This window comes from Gorilla gorilla, chromosome 20 (genome assembly GCF_029281585.2).
Source record: "Gorilla gorilla gorilla isolate KB3781 chromosome 20, NHGRI_mGorGor1-v2.1_pri, whole genome shotgun sequence".
Taxonomy (NCBI): domain Eukaryota; kingdom Metazoa; phylum Chordata; class Mammalia; order Primates; family Hominidae; genus Gorilla; species Gorilla gorilla.
This window is the reverse complement of record NC_073244.2, coordinates 18,802,521-18,821,103: the sequence shown is the minus strand read 5'-3', so window position 1 is coordinate 18,821,103 and position 18,583 is coordinate 18,802,521. Positions and strand designations below refer to the sequence as shown.

At 55.7% G+C, this 18,583-nt stretch overlaps 1 protein-coding gene across 8 annotated transcripts; it reads left to right on the top strand.

Annotated features, from left to right (window-relative positions):
• Positions 1-2,279: 2,279 nt before the first annotated feature.
• Positions 2,280-17,695, top strand: HOOK2 (hook microtubule tethering protein 2). Of its 8 annotated transcripts, none has more exons than XM_055371714.2 (22): positions 2,280-2,387; positions 5,524-5,609; positions 5,680-5,752; positions 7,367-7,417; positions 7,499-7,631; positions 7,731-7,798; positions 8,159-8,221; positions 8,925-9,005; positions 9,083-9,243; positions 9,330-9,470; positions 10,322-10,523; positions 12,285-12,395; positions 12,505-12,592; positions 12,944-13,013; positions 14,476-14,613; positions 14,702-14,789; positions 14,992-15,026; positions 15,637-15,719; positions 15,801-15,904; positions 16,920-17,030; positions 17,099-17,170; positions 17,267-17,695. In XM_055371714.2, exons 4-22 carry the CDS (start codon positions 7,382-7,384, stop codon positions 17,414-17,416), a joined length of 1,935 nt encoding a protein of 644 aa, XP_055227689.1. In that variant the 5' UTR covers positions 2,280-2,387; positions 5,524-5,609; positions 5,680-5,752; positions 7,367-7,381; the 3' UTR covers positions 17,417-17,695. The 8 variants fall into 8 exon arrangements, with proteins under 8 accessions (XP_055227689.1, XP_055227688.1, XP_055227687.1 ...); XM_055371713.2 differs by having other exon boundaries at positions 2,282-2,432; XM_055371712.2 differs by having other exon boundaries at positions 2,304-2,432; positions 15,804-15,904.
• The last annotated feature ends 888 nt before the right edge of the window (positions 17,696-18,583 follow it).

The window sequence follows — 18,583 nt, the reverse complement described above, 5'->3', positions numbered from 1 at the left end:
GCTGGGATTACAGGAGTGAGCCACCGTGCTCGGCCGAGACTCTGTCTCAAAAAAAAAGAAAAGGCCGGGCGCGGTGGTTCACGCCTGTAATCCAGCCCTTTGGGAGGCCGAGGTGGGCGGATCACAAGGTCAGCAGATCGAGACCATCCTGGCTAACACGGTGAAACCCCGTCTCTACTAAAAATACAAAAAATTAGCCACGCCTGGTGGCAGGCGCCTTGTAGTCCCAGCTACTTGGGAGGCTGAGGCAGGAGAATGGCGTGAACCGGGAAGGCGGAGCTTGCAGTGAACCGAGATCACTCCACTGCACTCCAGCCTGGGTGACAGAGTGAGACTCCGTCTCAAAAAAAGAAAAAGAAAAAAAGAATGACACAGATATAGACCCAAAGTGAGGTCCCATATAGACGTATATAGTAGACACAGACACACAACACATGAAGATGCAATTGGAGTGAGAGAGCCCCACCCAAACTCTGCCTGGACCATACAGAGATACACAGGGGCACACACTAGAGGTTCCCTAGTCACCCTAAAATCTGGATGGGTTTTTTTGGTTGTTGTTGTTTTTGAGATGGAGTCTTGCTTTGTTACCTAGGCTAGAGTGTAATGGCGCGTTCTCGGCTCACTGCAATCTCTGCCTCCCAGGTTCAAGCAATTCTCTTGCCTCAACCTCCTGAGTAGCTGGGATTACAGGCGCTAACCACCACGCCTGGCTGATTATTGTATTATTAGTAGAGACAGGGTTTCACTATGTTGGCCAGGCTGGTCTTGAACCCCTGACCTCAAGTGATCTGCCTGCCTTGACCTCCCAAAGTGCTGGGATTACTGGCGCGAGCCACCAAGCCCGGCCCCAACCTGGATGTTACGGACAAGGATGTTACGGACAAGGATGTTACGGACAAGGATGTTACAAATTTCCCCTCCCCCAGTCCCCGAAAGCAACCCTCCCCCCCATCAAATTAGGCACAGCCTGTTGCACAAACTCCAAGGCCTTATGACACAATGGATGCAGGACACATGCCCGTGTACACACAGTCACAGATCCTCCATCTCACACTTACAAAGACCAGCACATTTGGCCAGGCGCTGTGGCTCACGCCTGAAATCCCAGCACTTTAGGAGGCAGAGGCAGGAGGATTACTTGAAGTCAGGAGGTCGAGACCATCCTGGGCAACATAGCAAAACCCTTTCTCTCAAAAAAACAAAAAAACCTAGCACATTTCACATGGACTCAGACACACACAGACACAGGGAGGGGGGACTGGCTAGGAGTTCCTGGCAGGATGTCAATATCTGGGCTGTAGGGGGCCTGCCAGAGTCCTCCATGGTAATGATGCATGGAGTCCACCCAGTTGCTGTGGTCAGCCAGGGGAGTGGCAGAGGGGCACTGTTCTCCAGTTGTGGGACTGAGGGTCCCCTTCTCAGCCCTGATGAAGACTGGGTCCCTGCCCAGATGTGAACGCTGGAGGGGGCAGGCCGGGGTCCAGCTGTGGCCACAGGGAGGGGTTGAGTCAGCCGCTTCCCAGCAGTACAACCCAGGCTGGGCCCAGCTGTTCCTGGAAACCAGTAGAGGGGGTGGGCTCCCCAATCCAGCTGGGGGCTGCTGGCCCAGACCTGCACACCAGGGCTCTGTGTCCCTACAAATGGCGGCCTTCAGACCATCCCCAAAACGTTGGGGGCTCTCTTTACCTAAAACAGGGGTTTGGATCCTTCTTCCAAAATGTGGAGGGTTTTTCAGCCCCTCTTGCTGAATTAAAGGTGCCTGGATCTCCGCACAGCGGGGCTCCCTGTGTTTCAAAACAGAGATTGCTGCTGTCTTCCCTGCCGACATAGAAGCTCACTGCTTTTCCCCAAATGTGGGACTCCCTGCCGCCGCAAAATGGAGGGTTATGCTCCTCCCCCAAATTGAGCACACCCAGATTTTCCTTAAGTGTGGGGACTCCTGGCTCCCCGAACATCTGGGACGCCCACAACATCACGCCAACATTAGCACAATTTAAGTCAATTTGCCTAAATATTTGGATTTCCAGATTTCCCCTAAACATCAAAATCCCTGCGACCCCCGCCCTAATGTGGTGATCTCAGCATGTCCAGCCACCCATGCTTGTAACAGCTGTGGTTCCTGGCTCACCTCCCATTGCTACCTGGGAACGGGGTGGCCCTGTTTCCCTGTATTGGCAGCACCCTCTCCTCTGGTGAATGCGAGGTAGGGGAGCCAACGGCAGCTGTTCCCACGACCGCCGGAAGACAGCCCAGTCCGGAAGCCAGCGCTGCCGGCCCTTGTCCCCTTCCCCCACTATCCTCTCCACCCGCTCCCAGGGGCTGGAGTCTGGAAAACCACGCGGGAGGAGGTTGTGGGGATATGGACGAGCATCCGAGGCCCCCGGGTGCGTACGGCTGCGCATGAGTGGGCTGTAATCGGGTGTCTGGGGGTGAGTGACTGCGTTCGTGAGATGCGCGCGGGGAGCAGCTGTCACTTTGCCCACCCTGCTCCGGGGCAAGGTCTCTGGCGCCAGGATCTTCTGGGTGGGTGGGATCAGCGCCCCTCCCCTCCGATCTGGGCCCGCCCCCAATGCAGAGCCCGCCCCTCCCCCTGGGTACAGCTAATAACCTCTAATTAGTGCACATTACCCCGCCCGTCTACGGGGGAGGGGTTGCCGAGGGACCCTGGGGTCATAGGGCGCGAGCCTGGGCTTCACCCTTCCCCTCAAAACCCGGTCCACTCGGAACCTCTGTTTTCTCGCCGGCAAAGCAGGGAATTAAAACAGCACTTGCCATCTGGAGACATGGGGAGGATTCAATAGTCTATGTATTTAAATCGCTTAGCGCAGGGACTGCATACAGTAAGCACTCCATACATGGTGACAGCAATTTATTGTTAACTATAATTCCCATCACTTTCCATTGACCCCCTCTCCACCTCCCCAGCCGGGGTCTCAGGGCGGGCGCACCGTCTTCCCCCTAGGCCGCGTTCTGCGGTCTCCGCGCCCCCTGGTGGGCCCGGGCGACGCGGCAGCTTCAGCCAAATCCTGGGTTCTGAGATGGGGGTGATGCCAGGCGCTCAACTGGGGAGGGCAAGGCGCGGGGGGGAATATCGTGGAAGACGGATCCAGGCTGGGCAAGAGTGCCTATCCATCAGCCAGGACATGTGTCTAACTGACCTTTTCTCGACCTAGGACCATACCCATGTCCGCTTATCTACTCCTGGGTCAATAATGCGGGGAGGATCCCTTCATTTATTTATTTCTTGAGACAGGGTCTTCCCCCTGACGTCCAGGCTGGAGTGCAGTGGCGCGACCACGGCTCACTGCAGCGTTGACCTCCCGGACTCAAGCGATCCTCCCACCTCAGCCTCTGGAGTAGCTGGGAATAGGCGCGTGCCACCACGCCCAGCTACTTTTATTTTTTATTTTATTTTTGTAGAGACGGAGTCTCGCTGTGTTGCCAGGGCTGTTCTCGAACTCCTCGGTTCAAGCAGTCCTCCCTCCTCGACCTCCCAAAGTGCTGGAATTACAGATGTAATTCCATCGCGCCAGGCATTTTATTTTATTTTATTTTATTTATTTATTTTTTTTGAGACAGTCTCGCTCTGTCGCCCAGGCTGGAGTGCAGTGGCGCAATCTCGGCTCACTGCAACCTCCGCCTCTCGGGTTCAAGCTATTCTCCTGCCTCAACCTCCCGAGTAGCTGGGACTACAGGCGCGTGCCACCATGCTCGGCTAATTTTTTGTATTTTTAGTAGAGAAGGGGTTTCACCGTGTTAGCCAGGATGGTCTCGATCTCCTGACCTTGTGATCCGCCTGCCTCGGCCTCCCAAAGTGCTGGGATTACAGACGTGAGACGCCGCGCCCGGCCTTATTTTTAATTTTTTATTGTTATTTTTTTGAGACAGGGTCTTGCTCTGTCACCCAGACTGGAGTGCAGTGGCCCTATCACGGCTCACTGCAGTCTCGACCTCCTGGGCTCAAGCTGTCCTCCCACCTCAGCCTCTGTAGAGCTAGGAGCTAAGACCACAGAAACACGCCAACATGTCTGGCTAATTTTTTTTTTTTTTTTTTGAGAAGGAGTCTTGCACTGTTGCCCCCTGGAGTGCAGTGGTACGATCTCGGCTGACTGCAACCTCCGCCTCCAGGGTTCAAGCGATTCTCCTGCCTCAGCCTCTCGAGTAGCTGAGATTACAGGCGTGCGCCACCATGCCCATCTAATTTTTAGTATTTTTAGTAGAGACGGGGTTTCACCATGTTGGCCAGGCTGGTCTCGAACACCTGACCTCGTGATCCGCCCGCCTCGGCCTCCCAAAGTGCTGGGATTACAGGCGTGAGCCACCGCTACCTGGGTAATTTTTAAATTTTTTGAAGAGAGGCTGGTCTCCAACTTCTATGCAAATTAATTCTCCCTCCTAGGCCTCCCAAAATACTGGGATTACAGTCGAGAGCCACAGCGTCCGGCGGGAAAACCCCTTTAGCATCCCCTCTCCCAGTCCATAGAAAGTGCCAGGGCTCGCCCCTCCCCGCACAAAGGCTCCGATTATAAAGTGGTTAGACACAAGAATTTACTTAAGTTGCAGGGAAAAGACGTGAATGCGCTTGTGTAACAGGGTGGAGCACCTCCGTCTCAAAAGGATCTTGAGGACCTCCCACCCCAAAAAGGGCCAGGGCGAGGATGGGAGGTGGAACCACCCTTGGATGCACAAGGCTGGGCCAGGCTGACCCCTAGCGGCAGGGCGGGCGCCCGAACGGTGCCCGGATCCAAGATGGCGGGGCTGGAGGCAAGAGCGGGCGGGGGAGGAGATTACGTTACCGAGGCGGAGCCTGGGCTTGGGGGCGGGGCGGGGCCTGCGCCTAGGGGGCGGGGCGGGGCGGCGCTCTAGGCCGAGCGGGAGGTCGGGGCTGCGGGCGCTCGCTGGTGGCGGACCCGGAGGCTGCTGCGGCGCCGGGGCTCCGTGGCCTGGATTGAATCCGATCGGGAGCCATGAGCGTGGACAAAGCTGAGCTATGCGGGTCTCTGCTCACCTGGGTAGGTCGTGGGGCCGGGCTAGGGGAAGGTGAGCGCCCGCTCCTCTTGCCCGGGATCCCTGGCCCTGGTTCGGTCAGTCTCTTGGTGCTGGGGCTGGGAGGTGCGGGGTCGTCGGCTTGCTGGACCGTTGGACTCTGGCCCGAGCACCCGCCCCCGTCACGTGGCAAGTCTGCGTGGAAAGGACAGGTGAGGCCCCGCCCCTCTGTGGTTGGTTCACGTGGGGCGAGGACACAGGTGAATTGGCCTGGTCACGTGGTGCCTGTGGGGCCCAGGTGACTCGCGATATCGCCCTGGCCTGGACGCGCAGGGTTTGTTGGGCAGAGGTGAAGTGAGGCCACGCCCCCTCCGGTCTCAGGTGAGCAGAAGCCAGTCCCTCGCAGAGCTGCTGTGGCGGAGCAGCGCCCGCCCCACCATGTGAGGTTCGCTGACTGGAAAAGTCTGCAAAAGGGGTGTGGTTCGGCGCTCCCAGGCCCTAACTCTTTCCGTTGTCCTTTCCTTTACCCCTCAGTTACAGACGTTCCACGTTCCGTCTCCCTGTGCCAGCCCTCAGGACCTGAGCAGCGGCCTTGCCGTAGCCTATGTGCTGAACCAGATGTGAGTGGAGCTGAAGGGGAGGATCCCAAAAGTGTCCCCCAGTCTGCTCATCCCACCTTCTCGCCCCCAGAGACCCCTCCTGGTTCAACGAGGCATGGCTCCAGGGCATCTCGGAAGATCCAGGTCCCAACTGGAAGCTGAAGGTGACAAGTGGACTCCTGATTAGAGGACAGACTGGTGAAGAGATGACCAGGGACGGGCCAGCTAGGCACATGTCCTGGGTGATGGGCAGGAAGAGGGACAGATGTCTGGTGATCAACCATTTGTTCATCCATTCATCTATGGAGTACTCACCCTGTGCCAGGCCTGGGCATTCAGCAAGGAATAACACAGACAAAAACCTGCCCCACACAGCCAACATTCTAGTGACAAGCAACACATACACAACCGTAAAAATTAACTTCCAGGCTGGGCGCAGTGGCTCATGCCTGTAATCCCAACACTTTGAGAGGCTAAAGTGGGTGGATCACCTGGGGCCAGGAGTTCAAGACCAGCCTGGCCAACAAGTTGAAACCCCATCTCTACTAAAAATACAAAAATTAGCTGGGTGGGGTGGTGTGCACCTGTAATCCCAGTTACTTGGGAGGCTGAGACATGAGAATCACTTGAACCTGGGAGGTGGAGGATGCAGTGAGCTGAGATTAAGCCATTGCACTCCAGCCTGGGCAACAGAGCAAGACTCTTGTCTCAAGAAGAAGAAAAAAAAAAAAGAAAAAGAAAAAACTTTTGATGCCAGTAGTTCTGTGAAGACAACAAAAAAGCAGGGCTTTGAGAGAGAGCAATGAGGGCATAGGTGGCTGATTACATCAGATGGGTTAATCTCCAAGTGAAATTTGGGGGAACGGTGTTCCAGGCATAGGGAATAGCAGGTGTAAAGGCCGTGATTTGGGAATAAACTTGGTGTGATGGAGGAATGGCAGAGAGGGCAGAACAGAGCAAGAGGGCAAGATTTGTAGGAGATGAGGTCATCAGGGGCCTGGCAGGCCATGGTGGGGGTGTGGATTCTATTTTTAAGTGCTGTGGAAAGTCAAGGCAGGGTTTTAGCAGAGCAAAGATGCAACCTGGCTTGGGCTTTATAAAGCTCCCCCTGGCTGCATGGAGAGAAATAAAATGTAGGCAGCAAAAGTGGAAGAGGAGAGGCAGCTGGTGCACTAATCCAGGTGAGAGGTGAAGATGGATGGGTAGGGCTGAAGGATGGTGGGGCAGGTGGTAAGAAGTGACTTGGTTCTGGAGACATATGAAGGAGGATGGTCAGGCAGGCCGGGCACAGTGGCTCATGCCTGTAATCCCAGCAATTTTAGAGGCTGAGGTGGGAGGATTGCTTGAGCTCAGGAGCTTGAGACCAGCTTGGGTTACATAGCAAAACCTCCTCTCTACAAATAAAAAAAAGTAGTCGATTGTAGTGGCATATGCCTGTAGTCCCAGCTACTGGGAGGCAGAGATAGGAGGATTGCTTGACCCCAGGAGGTCGAGGCTGCAGTGAGCCAAGATTGCACCACTGCACTCCAGCCTGGGTGACAGAGCCAGACCCTGTCCTAAAAAACTAAAGCAAAAAACAAAAAAAAAAAATGAAACAAAGATGGTCAGGCAGACAAAAGGGGCAGACAGCCAGACAGGTCACCCCTGGAGGAAGGCGCACGCAGACAGAATAGGATGAGATGAGCAGGGAAGGAGAAGTGAGGTGGAGAAAGGATGGGACCTACAGATTCAGAGTGGGAGGCCTCTGAACTTGTCCACAGTTCCTTGTTCCTCCCTAGGTCAGCAATCTGAAGATGGTCTTACGGAGCCTAGTAGAGTACTCCCAGGATGTGAGTAACTGTAAAGGGATTCAGGGGGTTGAGTTGGGAGAAGGGTGGGCCCATGAGCCCCTGACACCCCCTTTTCCCCAGGTCCTGGCGCATCCTGTGTCAGAAGAGCATCTCCCAGATGTGAGCCTCATTGGAGAGTTCTCAGACCCGGCAGAGCTCGGCAAGCTGCTTCAGCTGGTGCTGGGCTGTGCCATCAGTTGCGAGAAAAAGCAGGGTATGGGGAGCTTAGGGGGTCCCCAGGGCTGGCCTGAGGAAATCCTCCTTCCTCCCCACCTCACCCCTGGGTCTCAGCCTCCCCCACCTTGATCCCCAGACCACATCCAGAGAATCATGACGCTGGAAGAATCGGTTCAGCATGTGGTGATGGAAGCCATCCAGGAGGTGGGTGGGGGCACTCAGTGTGCAATTGGAAAATGTCAGGAGAGGGGACATCTCTAGGGCAGAGAGAACTGGGCACAGGCCCTGCCCTGGTAAGGTCTGGACTCTGCTTGGAACTCAGCTGGCCAGACATCTCTGTCTCATGTGTCTGCCAGCTCCTCCCAGCTCTAAGTCGCAATCTAGCAGGCTCAAGGGATCTGGCTTCCCTCTGTGCTGGAGGCAGGAGGGCAGCCTCTGGGCTGGGGTTATTGGGCAGAACTGGCCTTGACGGGAGGATGGAGAGGTTATCAGGTTAGATAGTAGATACTTTGAAGGCTGCCCTCAGATATCCAGTTCATTACAATGCCCCTTCCCACTCCCCAGCTCATGACCAAAGACACTCCTGACTCCCTGTCACCAGAGACATATGGCAACTTTGACAGTCAGGTAAGAGATTTGGGGGAAAGGTGTTCCAGGCACAGGGATCAGCAAATCCAAAGGCCGGGAGTTGGGGATAAGTTTGCTGTGATTAACCTTGTGACTTAACCTTGTTAAAGGTCCAGACCCCACTTACAGATGCTCAGGGCTGCCTAAGGGCGGGGGGCTTGTCCTTAAGCCTGTAAGCCACGCCCATCTTCCAGGGTGCTAGCCACTTCCTGTACCAGGTCTCCAGTGTTCTGGAATCGCTCTTCCTTCAGTCTCCAACCCCAGCCCTGTTTTCTTTTCTTTTTCTTTTTTCTTTTTTTGAGATGGAGTCTCACTCTGTCACCCAGGCTGGAGTGCAGTGGCACGATCTCGGCTCACTGCAACCTCCGCCTCCCGGGTTCAAGCGATTCTCCTGCCTCAGCCTCCCGAGTAGCCAGGACTACAGGCACGCGCCACCACACCCGGCTAATTTTTGTGTTTTTAGTAGAGAAGGGGTTCGCCACGTTGGGCAGGCTGGTCTGGAACTCCTGATCTCAGGTAACCCACCCGCCTCAGCCTCCCAAAGTGCTGGGATTATAGGCGCGAGCCACTGCACCCGGCGCCAGCCCTCTTTTCAATCCTGAGGGTTTCTTGGCCCCCTCCATTTGGCCTCTAGAGATCTCAGCCTCCCTCCCCCCGTCCTTCTCCTGAATCCCTGAGTTCCTCTTCCCCCTCATCTCTGCAGTCCCGCAGGTACTATTTCCTAAGTGAGGAGGCTGAGGAGGGGGACGAATTACAGCAGCGCTGTCTGGATCTGGAGCGGCAGGTAGGGCCCGAGGTGGCGCAGGGTCACTTGAGTAGCCCCTCTCCAAGCCCAAGCTCATCTTTCTGCCCTGCCCGCAGCTGATGCTCCTGTCAGAGGAGAAGCAGAGCCTGGCGCAAGAGAATGCAGGGCTGCGGGAGCGGATGGGCCGGCCTGAAGGCGAGGGTACCCCAGCTCTCACTGCCAAGAAGCTGCTGCTGCTGCAATCCCAGCTGGAGCAGCTGCAGGAGGAGAACTTCAGGTGTGGTCAGCTGGGGACTGGGCCAGGCAAGCCAGGGGACCGGGGGAGGGCAGCCCCCTCATGTGCTCTTCCCCCAACACCCCCAGGCTGGAGAGTGGAAGGGAGGATGAGCGCCTGCGCTGTGCCGAGCTGGAGAGGGAGGTTGCGGAGCTGCAGCACCGGAACCAGGCGCTGACTAGCCTGGCCCAGGAGGCACAGGCCCTGAAGGATGAGATGGATGAACTACGGTGAGTGGTGGGTTCCTGGGTCACCATCACGGGGGGGCGGGGGGTAAACCTGTTTCCAGAGTTCCCCTCTGATGCCATAGCAGCTCTGTAATTTTCATATGCCCAGTGAATCCCCAATATGCCCCCTGGACTCCACAGTGCCACCCTGAGCCCTACAGAACGCCCAAGGCCACATTGCACTATCCTGAATTCCACCATATCCCCTGGACCCCACACTGCCCCCCCTCTTATCCCACAGTATGCTTCCAAGACCCCATAGCATCCCTGTGGCCCCCCAAAACACAAGAACCTCCCCTACAATGCTCTGCAGATCCCACTGCACAGTTTGGGCTTCATAATGCCCCTGGATACCATGGTACCTTCTAGGACTCCACAATGCAATTACTTTGCACCCCCTTTTGACTCTACTGTGCCTTCTGTAACCACAAAGGGCTCCACTGGGCCCCTATAGCATCTCTGTAATGCGAAAGTACTAGTGCACCCCCCAATTGCACTTCTAAGGACCCCGCAGTCCTCTTGTCCCATAGCTCCCCCAATGACTCCAAGGTGTCCTTGGCAGATGCTCAGGCCTCTCTAGGCTCCCCATCACTCCCCCTATAACCCCACCCTCTGTGTCCCCACAATTCCACCCCAGGGGATACCTGATTATAACCCTGGGCTAACCATTGCTGTAATGACTCTTAACAGCTCCAGGCCCTGATTGACCCCTAACCCTCGACTTTCATGACCCCTTCACCTTGAACCCAAAAGCCTCAGGCTGAACAACACCCTGTGCTCCAAGGGCCACTCCACATCCCAGCTGACCCCTGATCAGAGCTCTCAGCCCTCCCTCTTCCCTCCCACTCCCCTAGGCAGTCCTCGGAGCGTGCTGGGCAGCTGGAGGCCACGCTGACCAGTTGCCGGCGCCGCTTGGGCGAGCTGAGGGAGCTGCGGCGGCAGGTGCGGCAGCTGGAGGAACGCAACGCCGGCCACGCCGAGCGCACGCGGCAACTGGAGGATGAGCTACGCCGAGCCGGCTCCCTGCGCGCCCAGCTGGAGGCGCAGCGGCGGCAGGTGCGGCGGGGGCGGGGTTAGGGCCGGGGCCCCGCCCCTGGCAGCAAGTCTCTCACCGTTGGCCCGCCCTCCGCCCACCCCTGATCCCCTCCCTTTTTTGTACGTAGGCCACCCCCTCCGGGCCTCTTCCCTCCACCCACGCTGCTCTTCTGTCTGGGTTAGTAAGCCCAGCCCTTCCCTTCCCTTAAGTACCGCTCCTCTAAATTCTTTGATGCCCGCCGCTTCACCATGCTGCTTGATTTACTTGGGGCTACCTACCCATGTAACAAAACTCGTGGTAAATTGAAAATATCCTAAAATGCATAAAGGCCAGGCCTGGTATCCCAGCGCTTTGGGAGGCTGAGCCGGGAGGATCACTTGAGCCCAGGATTTCGAGGTTGTAGTGAGCTGTGGCTGCATCACTGCATTCCAGCCTGGGTGACAGGGTGAGACCCTGACTCAAACAAAAGAAAAAGGCCGGGTGCGGTGGCTCGCGCCTGTAATCCCAGCACTTTGGGAGGCCAAGGCGGGCACCCCATTACTCCTTCTGTAACCCCATATCACTTGAGGCCAGGAGTTTGAGACCATCCTGGCCAACATAGCGAAACCCTGTCTCTACTTAAAAATACAAAAATAGTCTGGGCGCGGTGGCTCACGCCTGTAATCCCAGCACTTTGGGAGGCCGAGGCGGGTGGATCACGAGGTCAGGAGATCGAGACCATCCTGGCTAACACGGTGAAACCCCGTCTCTACTAAAAATACAAAAAATTAGCCGGGCATGGTGGTGGGCGCCTGTAGTCCCAGCTACTTGGGAGGCTGAGGCAGGAGAATGGTGTGAACCCGGGAGGCGGAGCTTGCAGTGAGCGGAGATCGTGCTACTGCACTCCAGGCTGGGCGACAGAGCGAGACTCCGTCTCGAAAAAAAAAAAAAAAAACTAGCCGGGCTGGTGGCGCGCGCCTGTAATCCCAGCTACCCAGAAAGCTGAAGCACGAGAATCGCTTGAACCTGGGAGGTGGAAGTTGCAGTAAGCCAAGATCGCATCACTGCACTCCAGCCTGGTTGAGAGGGGGAGACTCTGTCTCAAAAGAAAAAAGTAAAAGATATTAAAAAAAAGAAAAAGAAAAAGAAAAAGAGAGCTGGGCGTGGTGACTCATGCCTATAATCCCAGCACTTTGGGAGGTTGAGATGGGAGATCGCTTGAGGCCAGCAGTTCGAGAACACCCTGGTCAAGATAGCGAGATTCCATCTGTTTTCAAAAAATAAAAATTTTTAAATTTTTTTTAAAAAAGAAAATCCATTGAACATACCTTACCTACCGAGCATCACAGCTTAGCCTAGCCTACCTTAAACATGCTCAGAAAACTTACCTTAGCCTAGTTTGGCAAAATCATCTACCATAAAGCCTATTTTATAATAAAGCGTTGACTATATAATGCAATTTATTGAAGACTAATTCATTGCAATTGAAAAACAATGGTTGTATGGGTTCCTACTATTAACATTCACAGTTGGCTGGGTGCAACGGCTCACACCTGTAATCCCAGTGCTTTGGGAGGCTGAAGTGGGAGGCCTGCTTGAGGCCAGGAGTTTGAGATCAGCCAGGGCAACAGAGCGAGACCCTGTCTCTAAAAAAAACAAGCAAAAACATACACAGCTGAAAGCAGCATAGTAAAGTCAAAAAAATAATAAGTCAAACCATCCTGGATCGGGGACCATATGTACTCAGCCCCTGCCCCTGCTCCCAGCCCTACAGTCCTTATTCCTCCCCTCTCTGTGTTCAGGTGCAGGAACTGCAGGGCCAGCGGCAGGAGGAGGCCATGAAGGCCGAGAAATGGCTATTTGAATGCCGCAACCTGGAGGAAAAGTATGAGTCGGTGACAAAGGAGAAGGAGGTGAGGCTGAGGTCCCACTGCCCAAGCCCCACCCTGCCAATTCTGGGGTAGCCCATTTCCTAGGAGGCCGAGCCTGACCCATGGAGTGTCTTGTACCCTTTCCCTGCAGCGGCTGTTGGCGGAGCGGGACTCCTTGCGGGAGGCCAATGAGGAGCTGCGCTGCGCCCAGCTGCAGCCGCGGGGGTTGACCCAGGCCGGTGAGATGAAGCCCCATCCCGGGGTCTTACCTGTCCTGGTGTACTGTTTGGGCAGAACAGATTGTGTCCCAGTGCATGTCTAGGTTGGGGACAGAGCTAGGCCAGGCTGGAGGTGACCAGAAAGAGGTGACACGGTCAAATTGAAGAGAGAGGCTCAGGGTCTCAGGGTGGAGCAAAGGCTAAAAAGCTGGGCCAACCCTCCCGGTTCTCTATCAAGCCGGGGATGGAGCTTGTGTCAAGCCAGACTGTTGGCTGAACTTGAAGCTCCAAAAGATGATCCTTGGGAAGAAGACCCTAGGGGCGGGGACAGGGGATGCGAAGAGACCTGAAGACTTTTATCACATTCTTCAGATCCCTCACTGGATCCCACCTCCCCACCCGTGGATAACTTAGCCGCGGAGATCCTGCCTGCGGAGCTCAGGTATCCTGGGGTCACTCAAAACTCTGGCCCCACCCAGGCCTGCCAAGGCCCGCCCTCAGCCCCGCCCCCGCCCTCCCATCTTCTACTGGCCCCGGTTGCTTGGTCTCAGCTCCAGGTGCTAGCCGGGTTCCTAGGCCCACTTACTCCTGATTTGGCTCTGTCCAGCCCTACCAGATGACTTTGCCTCTCAAGGGTCTCTCCTTAGTACACAAATTATGTCCAACACCTGTCTCCACTTCCTGCACAAAAATCCTATGCCCTAGCCCCGCTGACTTTGATCCTTTCCCCCAGCGTCCACCCCTGTTAGTGTAACCTCTGTGAGTTTCAGTCCCCTGTGTCCTGCCGGGATTAACTCTCCCACCCGGGGCCAGGCACGGTGGATCATGCCTCTAAGTCCCAGCACTTTGGAAGGCCGAAGCTGGAGGATCACTTGAGCCCAGGAGGTTGAGAGCAGCTTGGGCAACATAGTGGCCCTCTCTACAAAATAAAAATGATTTAAAAACCCGAAAAACGACCGGGCGCGGTGGCTCACGCCTGTAATCCCAGCACTTTGGGAGGCCAAGGCGAGCGGATCACAAGGTCAGGAGATCGAGACCATCCTGGCTAACACAGTGAAACCCCGTCTCTACTAAAAATACAAAAAATTAGCCGGGCGTAGTGGCGGGCGCCTGTAGTCCCAGCTACTCGGGAGGCTGAGGCAGGAGAATGGCGTGAACCCAGGAGGTGGAGCTTGCAGTGAGCCGAGATTGCGCCACTGCACTCCAACCTGGGCGACAGAGCCAGACTCCGTCTCAAAAAAAATAAAAATAAAAACCCCAAAAACGACCGGGCGCGGTGGCTCACGCCTGTAATCCCAGCACTTTGGGAGGCCAAGGTGAGCAGATCACAAGGTCAGGAGATCGAGACCATCCTGGCTAACACGGTGAAACCCCGTCTCTACTAAAAATACAAAACATTAGCCGGGTGTGGTGGCACGCACCTGTAGTCCCAGCTACTCGGGAGGTTGGGGCAGGAGAATCGCTTGCAGCTGGGAGGCAGAGGTTGCAGTGAGCCGAGATCGCGCCACTGTATTCCAGCCTGGGCGACAGAGCGAGACTCCATCTCAAACAAAAAGCCAAAACTAACCAAACAAACAAACAAAAAAAACCCCGAAAAACTGTCCCATCCTAGTTCTTCCCATTTCTGCTTCCCGCTTTCCAGCAGTCCCATCCCAGCTGTTCGAATCCACTCTTGTAGCTCCGCCCCTGCCTAGCCCCACCCCCTATCCCAGCTTAGAGCTCCGTCCACTTTAACCCTGGGCCGGGAGCCTGAACCCCTAGTAGGTCCTCGGTGCTCCAACCCCATGGTCTGGCTGCGCTCTTCCCCAGGGCTCTGTCCCGCCCCTAGCTCCACTCGCCCTGAGCCCCAGCGAGCCTGCGGGGTGACTCGACCCTGGCCCTGCTCTCTCCTCCCGGGTCTGCAGGGAGACGCTCCTGCGGCTTCAGCTGGAGAACAAGCGGCTGTGCAGGCAGGAGGCGGCCGACCGGGAGCGGCAGGAGGAGCTGCAGCGCCACCTGGAGGATGCCAACCGCGCGCGCCACGGGTTGGAGACGCAGCACCGGTGAGCGCCTGGGGACCTACCTGCGTAGAGCCGGGACAGAAGGGGCCAAAAGTGGGCACAGGCACTAAGTGGGCCCCCACCCTCGCAGGCTGAACCAGCAGCAGCTATCCGAGCTGCGGGCCCAGGTGGAGGACCTGCAGAAAGCCCTGCAGGAGCAGGGGGGCAAGACTGAAGACGTGAGTGTCACCCACCACCTCCCAGCCTGGCCCTCCCTTGTGCCCCGAAGTAACCCTCCTCTCTCTCCCATGCTGCCCGATGCCCCATACAGGCCATTGTAAGTACCATGGGCCCAGGATGGCACCCCCTACCCTCACCCTGGGAAGGAAGAATTAGGGCCTCTCTGGATCCCCCACTCACCTTGCCTCTTCTCTCTCCCAGTCCATTTTGCTGAAAAGGAAGCTGGAGGAACATTTGTAAGTCGCAGAAAGAGGGAACTCCTGGTGGGGGCATGGATTTGACATTAGTGGGGAGTTTCTTAGGCGTGTGCCACCATGCCTGGCTGATTTTTTATATTTTTAGTAGAGACGGGGTTTCACCATGTTGGCCAGGCTGGTCTCGGACTCCTGACCCCAGATGATCCACCCACTTTGGCCTCCCAAAGTGCTGGGATTACAGGCATGAGCCACCGCGTCTGGCCTTCTTTCTTTTCTTTTACCTGTCTGCTTTTGAAGAGATTTGTATTCTAGAAAGATCCGTGGCTGCTGGATGGAGTGGTTGAAAGTAGAAGAAGCTAGCAAGGGAAGATGGTGGCTGAACCAACTTGGGAGCTTTGGGATGGGAAGAAGTGGACAGCAGGGGGCTGTTCCAGGGGATACCTGCTAAGGGTGCGGAGGGTTGTGGCTCTGATAGCTGTGGAGCTGGTGGGACCAGAGCACACAGACCCCAGGCATGAGGGGCAGGCAGAGAGGGCTCTGTGGCCATGTAGGGGCATTTCTGGCTGGCGGGGAGGTCTGTGGCTACCACTGGGACAAAAGAGAAGCCAGCTCGGAGGTCAGCCCACTGCTGCTCATCCCCGGCCCACAGGCAGAAGCTTCATGAGGCAGATCTGGAGTTGCAGAGGAAGCGGGAGTACATTGAGGAGCTGGAGCCACCCACTGACAGCAGCAGTAAGTGGGACCTAGTGACCAGAGGGTGGGGAGATCCCAGAGCCCAGCAGCGTGGAGCTGATGGGCCACCTCTTCCGCCAGCAGCCCGGCGGATCGAGGAGCTGCAGCATAACCTGCAGAAGAAGGACGCGGACTTGCGGGCCATGGAGGAGCGATACCGCCGCTACGTGGACAAGGCCCGCATGGTGAGGACGCTGGGTGTTCCCACAAGTTGCCTGTCCTGGCTTCTTACTTTTTGTGCCTCCTGTTGAGTCAAACCTCCTGCTTGCACATCTGTGCCCCCAACTCATACCTGTCATACCCCACCATAAGACAGACTTCTGCATGATTCCCCACTGCTACTGATTGTCACATTAAAATACTGCACAGCTGGCTGGGTGCCGTGGCTCACGGCTATGGGAGGTCAAGGCAGGCGGAACATGAGGTCAGGAGTTCGAGACCAGCCTGGCCAACATGGTGAAACCCCATCTCTACTAAAAATACAAAAATTAGCTAGGCATGGTGGTGGGTGCCTGTAATCCCAGCTACTCAGGAGGCTGAGGCAGGAAAATCATTTGAACCCGGGAGGCGGAGGTTGCAGTTAGCTGAGATTGTGCCACTGCGCTCCAGCCTAGGTGACAGGGCAAGAGTCCATCTCAAAAAAAAAAAAAAAAAAAGTACCGCACAGCCAGGCGCAGTGGCTCACGCCGCTAATCCCAGCACTTTGGGAGGCTGAAGCAGCTGATCCCTTGAGGTCAGGAGTTCGACAGCAGCCTGGCCAACATGGCGAAACCCCGTCTCTACGAAAAATAGAAAAATTAGGCGGGAGTGGTAGCATGCGCCTGTAATCCCAGCTACTCGGGAGGCTGAGGCAGGAGAATCACTTGAACCTGGGAGGCAAAAGTTGCAGTGAGCTGAGATTGCGCCACTTCACTCCAGGCTGGGCAACAGAGCCAGACTCCATCACAAAAATAAAAATAAAAATAAAGTAAAAATAAAGTACTGGATGGATGGGCACAATGGCTCATGCTTGTAACCTCAACACTTTGGGAGGCTAAGGCAGGAGAATTGCTTGATGCCAGGAGTTCAAGACCATCCTGGGCAACATAGGGGGACTCTGTCTCTATAATGAATGAAAGAATGAATGAATACACACACCCCAGTATGTCCCAGGGGGTTTCAAGGCCAAAGTCACCTGGCTATGACTTCCTCAACCTGTAGGTCATGCAGACCATGGAACCCAAGCAGCGGCCAGCTGCGGGGGCACCTCCAGAACTCCATTCCCTGAGGACACAGCTCCGAGAACGGGATGTCCGCATCCGACACCTGGAGGTGGGTGTCCTCGTCCCTTTACACTGCCTCCAGCGTGTCTAGGCCCCTGACACTTGCCTCCTTGACAGATGGACTTTGAGAAAAGCCGAAGTCAGCGGGAGCAGGAAGAAAAGCTGCTCATCAGTGCCTGGTATAATATGGTAAGTGTGGGGTCTGGGCTCTAAGATCTCATGGGTAGAGTATTGGTGGGGGGGTCCTGTGAGCTCACCTGACCCCAACCACACCTCCTCCTGAAGGGCATGGCCTTGCAGCAGCGAGCTGGGGAGGAGCGGGCGCCTGCCCATGCCCAGTCATTCCTGGCACAGCAGCGGCTGGCAACCAATTCTCGCCGTGGACCCCTGGGACGCCTGGCATCTCTGAACCTTCGCCCCACTGACAAGCACTGACAGACCTCACAATCAAACCAGCCTGGGCTCCACCCACCCTGGCTTCCTCCAGCTCACATGGCGCCCAGCACTGGGCTTCAGCCAGCTGCTCGAGAGCTTTGAGGCCGTGATCTCTGCTCTTCCCTCTCCCAGATTGGTGGGGAGGGAGGGCGGGAGATAGATATAGGCCTGTTCTTTTTAGCAATGTGATTCTTATCATTGATTCTCTCTCTGGAGTTCATGTGCTGCCTCGGGAGACTCTGATTTTATATTTGAGAAAAATAAAGGCGTTCAATCTGCCCTGGCTGTGCTCTGGGCACCAAGGTGAGGGAGAGAAAGTGGGCCAGAGGCTTAGCCCATCGCTTTTAAGAAAAGCTTAGCGGCCAGATATGGTGGCTCACGCCTGTAACCCTAGCACTTTGGGAGGCTGAGGCGGGTGGATCACCTGAGGACAGGAGTTTGAGACCAGCCTGGCCAACATGGCGAAACCCCCTCCTCTACTAAAAATACAAAAATTAGCAGGGCATGGTGGTACATGCCTGTAATCCCAGCTACTTGGGAGGCTGAGGTGGGAGAATCGCTTGAACCTGGGAAACAGAGGTTGCAGTGAGCTGAGATCATGCCATTGCACTCCAGCCTGGACAACAGAGCAAGACTCCATCTCAAAAATAAAAAGAAAGAAAAGCTTGGCTTGCATTCTTACTAAAGTGTGAGTGACCAATAGCACCAACCAGAGGTAGGTGAGGATCACCTTTATGTGTCTGTGAATGTGTGGTGGTTTTGTTTTTTGGTTGTTGTTGCTTTTTTTTTTTTTTTTTTTTTTTTTTTTGAGATGGAGTCTCACTCTGTCACCCAGGCTGGAGTGCAGTGGCACGATCTTGGCTCACTGCAACCTCTGCCTCCTGGGTTCAAGGGATTTTCCTGCTTCAGCCTCCTGAGTAGCTGGGACCACTTGCGCATGCCACCACGCCTGGCTAATTTTTGCATTGTTAGTAGAGACGGGGTTTCACCATGTTGGCCAGGGTGTTCTTGAACTCCTGACCTCAGATGATCCGCCCACCTCAGCCTCCTAAAGTGCTGGGGTTACAGGAATGAGCCACCATGCCTGGCCACTAAGCTTTTCTTAAAAGCAGTGGGCTAAACCCTGGCCCACTTTATCTCCCTCACCTTGGTGCCCAGAGTTACCAG